Source organism: Gadus morhua, chromosome 4 (genome assembly GCF_902167405.1).
Source record: "Gadus morhua chromosome 4, gadMor3.0, whole genome shotgun sequence".
NCBI classification, from domain to species: Eukaryota; Metazoa; Chordata; class Actinopteri; order Gadiformes; family Gadidae; genus Gadus; species Gadus morhua.
In genome coordinates, this window is record NC_044051.1 from 25131160 (window position 1) to 25139445 (window position 8286).

The following is an 8286-nucleotide window of genomic DNA, read 5'->3' on the forward strand; positions in this document are numbered from 1 at the left end:
ATAAAGTTCTATCTATTGAACAGAAAGAAACACTTGGTCATACTTTACCACAGCATTGACCTACTGAATACGACAGATATATTTTAAGCATTGGACTGAATGCCACATAAATATAAATGTATGTTTTTGCATGTTTGCAACGTTTAAAATGTCAGGGAAAAGTATATGCCACTACTGGTGTTGCTTAGGCCAATAGCCTTTTGAGGCAGTGTTGTTTCTGAATATAAGTGTTAAGGGCCAATAATGCTTACAATTAATGCGCACATGGCTAATTAGAATACGTGCACAGGACTGGCTGGCTCCAGGGGATGTCCAGTCATACTTGTTGTCTCCCTTGTTCTGTGTGCTATTGTGCTGCCCTATTTGAGCCAAAACTTGACTAGGCTATCTAGTAGCTAGGTATCTAGTATCTGCAGTATATTTAGTATATGCTAAACGTTAACCTCCTAAGATGACGCAATTAGATTGGTTCGCTATCTCGGGATACTTGGCAATGCATCCCATAATTGAGATCTCAAACTCGGGATTAGGGATGGGCCGATGGTCGATACTATCGACGATAGATGGATTCCATCGTCGATCGTCTCAAGTTGCAGATGAAAAGGCGTTTATTTCTTTGTTATTGTTTTTTTTCATTACCAGAAAAACAGCGCTGTGGTGTGGTGTGGTGGCTAATTTTATAGCTTAAAAAGCCCCGTTAATTGTAATTGAAGTTAACTAGCACAGGTGGAAACACTTTGTAGCGCTGACCTGACGTATTCGCTCACTGCTGGGAGAGGGGAGGGGAGGGGCTCGAAACCTACCGGTCTGCTCGCACGGCGCTGCATCTCACCCTGACAAACGGATGGTAGCGTGTGTGCGTGTATGTTAAGACAATGGTGGAGCTGTCACACCAAATTTGTACCGGGGTCCGAATTTGTACCGCCTACGTAATCCATTCTAAACCTGCCTGGCAACAGATAATCGCGTCGAACGTTGCCTGGCAACGGACGATCGCATCGAACAATGAGTGACGACGACGACGAGACTACATACACTTTAAACACTCAGTTTACTAGCTAAATTCGATTAAACAATTAAATACAATACAAATATAAACTATGATACACTTTAAACACTCAGTTTACTATAGCTAAATTCGATTCAACAATTAAATACAATACAAATATAAAGTAAAAACAAGTGTTATCTAGCGATCCGTTATCTGTGTTTTGTTATTTTGTCTTTGGCAACATGAGCGCAAATGTTTTTTGAAACCTGCTTTAAACACTCAGTTTATTAGCTAAATTCGATTAAACAATTAAATACAACACAAATATAAAGTAAAAACAAGTGTTATCTGTATTATGTTATTTCGTCTTTGGCTACATGAGCACGAATGTTTTTCGAAACCTGTCTGGCAACGGACAACCTTTACGTATTCAGTTGTCCGTTGCCTGGCAACGGACAACTGAATACGTAGGCGGTACAAATTCGGCCCCCGGTACAAATTTGGTGTGACAGAGCCATTGCGTGTGCGTCTAAGCCGCATTAACATGGACACTTCTGATCCGATTAGATTTCTAAACGGTATAGATCTATTCCTATCATGCAATCCGAATGTCACATCATGCAAATCACACATTATCCCGCTCCTTGCCAAAAAGAAACAATTACGGTGTTTTCTTTTTAAAATGACCATTAGTAGTGTTGATCAGCAGAGAAATAGTCCGGCAAAGACGTTGACGTCGCTTAGCAACCGGACACGTTGGGGTTGATAAGTTACTGGGACATGGAATTCTATTCTGATCAGAGAATTGTATTCCGATTGAGGCGTATATATGATAATTTTTTATTCAGATTGAGCTGTTCTTCCACTTCTAATCGGATCAGAAGTGTCCATAAACGCGGCTATGTGGCGGAGCTATTGCGTGTGTGTGTGTGCATGAACGTCCTCACGCTCTGGCGTCAAAGGAAATCAATGAGAGCAACTGAAAACTATGCCGGTAAGAAACTAAAACTGTGATTCTGAAGTATGAAAGCTATCGAAATTTCGTTTAGACATTATTGAAGATACAAGTGTGTACAGGGGCGTAGCTTGGGCCGGGGCTTCCGGGGCGGGGCCCGGCCGCGTGGGCCCTGCCTACTCCGCGTCGGGCCCCGCCTAGCCCCCGTTGGGCCCCCGCGCGGCCGCGGCCGCCTGACGGTCGCCGTGCTGGCGGCGGTGTGAAAGGAGCATAAGATGTCTTCAAGTGATTGTAAAAAGGAACTGACCGCATTATATAGACTCTCTTCTCTCATAACATCACAGTCAGGGTGGCTTATATATTTTATCTTCCTCTGCCTTAATATTTGTAATTTGGTTACAGTAGTGATATTTTGGCCAGGAATAAAAAGGTATATACAATCGCACTTAGGCTATTTCATTTATTTTATTTTATTTTCAACATTTACAAAAGAATAGGGCCTGCTGGGAAATCTGTTCGACCAATCACTGTGATGTTTTGAGTGTACATACGACGTACCCCACATGATACTCCCGTATACCACAATGCAATGCGGTCGTGTTTTTCCGAAGGAGAAGAAGAAGCTGATTAACCGCGATAACGAATACATTTAATGATGGAGTCTCTGTCTTCGTTTAGAAATGTCAACAATTTATTTGGAATCTAACATAGAAAATGTAACATTCAAAATTAATTAAAAAAAACTTGAACAAGGAAATGTAACATTCAACATCAATCCAACCTCCAGCTTTCCTCGTGAGTGCCCGGATTGTTTACATGATGTGGGCGCATCTGTCTGCGTCACACAAATACCCGGCACATTTACTGACGCACATGACGTTTAAAAATGTTCAGCGTAGTGTCCGAATCCTCATTTGTTCGTTCCCTATATAGTGCACTATATCATGAACACTATATAGGGAATAGTGAGTGAGTGTATAGCGAACGACTTCGAACACAGCTAGTATCTCCAACGCTAACATATTGTTAAAAGCTAAGCCATACCATTGCAATGTTTTGCAAGCTAAAAAGTGGTTCTAAAAAACGTAAAGAGAAGTACCTCACCATACCAGTGACGGTAGCCACGGCAGAGCGGTCAATTTCCAAGCTCAAATTGATAAAGACTTCCCTAAGGAGCGCCATGGCACAGTAGCGATTGAGTGTATTGGCCATATTCTCAATCGAGAATGAAAGAGCAAGGAAATTGGATTTCACCTCTATTATCAACAAGTTAGCTGAACAGAAGGCACGCAGAGTTAACTTCTGAACGGGTAAGAGCAGTTGTTATTTTATTATTGGTTATGGCCGCTGTGCCATGTAGGAGTATGTTACCATTGGCCATTTTGATTAGGCCATAGTTGTGCTGTTTGGGAAATGTAGTTGTGTGTTCAGCTGAATGGAGTATTTATGTTTTGTTTTTGATTGTAGGCAGTGTGTTGCAAATACAGTGTACGTGGTCCTAATTAGGGCCCGACCGATTCATCGGCCTGCCGATTTAATCGGCCGATTATAGCCTTTTTGAAAATAATCGACATCTGCCAAAAAGACGCCGATTACAACCGAATTTTTATTTTTATTTTTTAGAAATGTTATTGCGCTTAGTATCCTGCAGATTGCGCTCCTACTCGCCTTGCTAACTAACAACTTTAGCTTGAGTAAAAAAGAGGAGATTGAATTTTACCGTACAACATGAAAGCACGCTCGCTCAGGCAGCTGCGCGCTCACCTCACCAGTGTACACAAGACGCGTTGTAGAAGCGCACATTGGGAGTTATTTATTTATTTTACATTTTACATTCCACTCAATTTTGACTGTAAATGTATTCTAAAACACTCAAAGGTTCTGCATTCAATTCACATATTCGTCAAAAGTGTTTAAAGTATATTTAAGGTATAATATTTTATATATTTTTCTCTTAAAATAATCGGCATCGGCACTCAAAAATCAATATCGGTCGGGCCCTAGTCCTAATAATGTTTCTGTGATTTTGACGTGTGATCTAGGGATGCTAAGTCTCTGTCCATGGTTCTGATGATGATTTTGCGTTCTCTCGTTGTGGCAGCTGTTGGCTTAGGCCCTATGGGGGAGTGTGTGTGTGTGTGTGTGTGTGTGTGTGTGTGTGTGTGTGTGTGTGTGTGTGTGTGTGTGTGTGTGTGTGTGTGTGTGTGTGTGTGGGGGAGGTGGGGCCCAGCGCGATCTTGCCCCGAGGCCTAGCACAACCAAGCTACGCCACTTGGTGTGTAGATTTGTTCATTGGTTTGAACGAAGGTAAACGGTTGAAAAATGAAGATCGACTCGGGGTCCTAGATGCGCAACAATGACACACTTCCTGTAAACGCTGTCTTTTAAATGCGCATGCGCGTTTCATTCATTCCCATGTTATTCCCAAGTATTAACGATCTCCTTTTGTTTTCTAATCTAGGAATAATAATCAAATGTACAAATTATTGTTGCATATACTTGGCTTATATATAAAAGAAGAATCGGTTAACTCCATTCACTGAACGGGGCGATCCACTTTATTTCCAGCGCTCCCAACACAGAGTCAAAACAGCGACCCACACGCAGACACTTCCGTTCTCCTCCGTCAGAATAAGAGTCCCTAACAGGAACTGGGTTACATATGCATTCATCAGTGCTTTTAGACGTGTTTCCAATGGCTTTGTTTGTGCGAAAGAACGGGCTGCGTTCAATGAAATCAAAACCAGAACGGATTGAACCTTATTTTTATGTCCATGATTGAGCCCCGTTTATAAACAACCCTTCCGGGTTTTGTCTGTTGGCTTGTGTCGATACGTCAAGTGTCGATACGTCATCTGTAAGCGCAGGACCCCGAGTCGATATGGCAGCCGAGTCAGTCCGGTACCCACACCGGCACAGACGTATCGCAACTTAAATCAGAGACCCCCTCGCTAGGGGGCGCAATCGGATGATGGAAGCTTGTAGATGATCGCCCAACCTTACTCAGGATATTGTTTTTCATCGGTGACGGTTGTCTCGTCCCGCTAATAATAATAAATGAACTGCTAATAAACACAAATAAATCCCGGCAAAAAGTGTTATAATTTTTGGAGTGTTCCCGTGTAGTATATAGCCTACTGAAACTATTATTCACCTCAGGCTCTGCGAATATGGGGATTATTCGCCACTATTCACTTTGTCTTTGGCGAATAAATGTTAAATATCTGTGCATTTATCTATTTATCTGTATAATCTGCTGAACACTCTTGTCTCTACCCTCAAGGGTCTCAATGTGGCTGTGGTCTGTCGTCTCCCCAATGTGACGTCATGCAATGCATTGTGGGGAAATAATGTTGCACAATGGCTGGCTATGTGCCTTCAAAAACACCCATAAACGTTTGTTTTCAGAAATTTGAAACTCATCGAGTTAGTGGTGTTCGTTGATGTTCCTAATGAAGTATCGTAGCGAATACTGTGTGTGTGTGTGTGTGTGTGTGTGTGTGTGTGTGTGTGTGTGTGTGTGTGTGTGTGTGTGTGTGTGTGTGTCAGGAGAGAGGGGTGATGTTTACAGCCCTCTACTGGGAGGAACCAGACAGGACGGGTCACAAGTACGGCCCGGACAACACCTCAGCCATGACCCAGGCACTGAAGGAGGTACGGCTGCACACAATGGAATCTGATGCACTTGGAATGTGGTTTGGTTTTGTTCGGTGTGTTTGTGTGTGGTGAAGTAGGGTTATGATAGTTCAACATCTGACTGTCTGTGTGTCCAGGCCCTAGACCAGGGCCGTGTTCCAATACCCGTACTTCCATGAGTATACTTAAAGGAAGTACACTATCTGCACTATCCGTACTCACTTGAGTACGCTCATTTTTTAGATGTGAGTGCTGTTCCAAATCGAGTACTCTGTGGTGCACTTACCGGAAATGACGATCACGACTGCCGCCGTGGCTCCTCCCCCGCAATAAACATCCCGCTTTGAACGGTGAACTCTTTACGCCTAGCAGCTATAAAAACTACAAAATGACTCTATTAATGCAGGCTATGTGGCTATGTGCGCCGACTTTGGCTCAGCCTGGCTCCGCCTCTTCCGCTACGTAGCTAAGATGGCTGCCGTTGAGTACGGGGAGTGTCCTTCGATCCACACTTCACGATTAGCCCGTTTTGAGTATGGCATCCGGGTCCTTGAAGTATACTTCTTTTCGCCGGATCTGAATTGGAACGTACTGTGTACTCAAATTTTGGCTAGTGAGTGCGGACAGTACGGGTATTGGAACACGGCACAGGACTACACTTTAGCTAGACTAGAATTTGGCTAGACCTAGGACTAGACTACAGCAGACTAGACCTGGTCTAGACTTGACTTAGACTAGAATTGGAATCTACATTACCTGACGTGTGTGTGTGTGTGTGTGTGTGTGTGTGTGTGTGTGTGTGTGTGTGTGTGTGTGTGTGTGTGTGTGTGTGTGTGTCCAGGTGGACGACCACGTTGGTTTGCTGGTATCGGAGTTGCAGCGGGCGGGGCTGTGGGGGCGTGTCAACGTGCTTGTGACCAGTGATCACGGCATGACGCAGTGCTCCGCCCAGCGCCTCATCCGCCTGGACGACTGCCTGCACCCAAACAACTACACCCTGGTGGACCTGGCCCCGGTGACCGCCCTGCTGCCCACCCAGGGTACACATACCTCTCCCCTGCTCTCCCGGTCCCCCTGTGTGTTTGTTCCTGAGATCTCAATCTATGATTACATTTTTAATTTTAATTTAAAGTTGTTCAATTTTGAATTTCAAACATTGGCTTCCTCCATTTAGATGCAGACAAAGTGTTTGACCTGCTGGACAAGTGCCACCCCCACATGACGGCCTACCAGAAGAAAGCCATCCCTGATAGGCTGCACTACCGCAACAACCCGCGCGTTCAGCCAATCATCCTTTTGGCTGACGAGGGCTGGATGATCATCCAGAGGGGGGACCTGCTCCCCACACGTCAGTTTGTCTTTATGCTGTTTCTTCTAGAGTCTCAGGGTTAGGGTTGGGCCCCCAGGCCCCTACAGTCCCAGGCCCCTACTGCCCCAGGCCCAAACAGTTACAGTGTTCCAACTCGTCACTCAAACCTTTAACTCCACTGTGGTTGGCTAGTGAGAGTTCTAGCTTTTCTGGAATGAGCCCGGAGAATTCTCTGCTAATGCTGCACATTTCCTACCGCACTTCATTTAAGCATATTCAGAAACCCCACATCAGCTACATTAAGTTGTATCAGCTGTATCTATTTTGCTTTCATGTATATTTCCGTAATCATTTGTCTTTGCTTAGTCTATACATTTGATGTGCTATTCAAATTGTGTTTCATGATGCCTCAGGGTGCATTACTGTGTTCAGGACCTCACCCCCCCCACTCTCCACTCCTCGTCTTCCTCCCCCCAGTGGGTAACCACGGCTATGACAACGCGTTACCCAGCATGCACCCGTTCCTGGCGGCGTCGGGGCCCGGGTTCCGCCAGGGCTACCGCATGTCGGGGCTGCAAAGCGTGGATGTCTACCCCCTGATGTGCCACCTGCTGGGCGTGGCGCCGGCGCCCCACAATGGCAGCCTGGCCAAGGCACGCTGCCTGCTGCAGGGGGAGGGCTGTCTGGACGTGGCCCTGGTGGCGGGCGTGGTGGTTGGCGTGTTGCTGCTGCTCACCAGCGTCACATGTGAGTCCCCTCAGCAGCATGGAGGATGGCTCCTCATCGTTATGATGGATGTGATGCCTTGTTAGAGGGTAGGGGAGGTACCGGTGCTTTGAGGCCCCATGTACACTACCGTTCAAAAGTTTGGGGTCACCCAGACAGTTCTATTTTTCAAAAGTTTTCAACTGTGCTAAAATAATTGCACAAGGGTTTCCTAATTATCAATTAGCCTTTTAACACGATTAGCAAAACAATGTACCATTACACAGGAGTTGCTTGAAATGGGCCTCTGTACACCTATGTAGATCTTTCATTAAAAATCGTCTGTTTCCAGCTAGAATGGTCATTTAGCACATGAACAATGTTTAGACTGTATTTCTGATTAATTCAATGTTAGTTTTGTTTGAAAAAAACCTGTGCTTTTCTTTAAAAGATAAGGACATTTCTAAGTGACCCGGTAGTGTACATGCATAGAAATCAAAACTTGACGTGTTCGTATGAACTGTCCCGACTCCTGTGGAATACGCCGATTTTGACGGGATGGATTAGATAGATTAAAATAATGTGTTTAATGGCCACCAGGAGTTTATCTCTCACATTTTCTCTGTTTATTGGGTGGCGTGCGGGAGAAGTCAATATCTTGAGGCTATTTCGACTGAGAACCCTGCGGCC

At 44.8% G+C, this 8286-nt stretch overlaps 1 protein-coding gene across 1 annotated transcript in view; it reads left to right on the top strand.

The window, feature by feature from the left end:
• Positions 1-8286, top strand: part of enpp4 (ectonucleotide pyrophosphatase/phosphodiesterase 4) — a 29628-nt gene that overhangs the window by 19010 nt on the left and 2332 nt on the right. Inside the window, exons 4-7 of the mRNA XM_030352945.1 lie at positions 5496-5600; positions 6424-6622; positions 6757-6930; positions 7369-7638. Coding sequence (XP_030208805.1) covers positions 5496-5600; positions 6424-6622; positions 6757-6930; positions 7369-7638 — 748 coding nt within the window. The remainder of the gene's footprint in view (positions 1-5495; positions 5601-6423; positions 6623-6756; positions 6931-7368; positions 7639-8286) is intronic.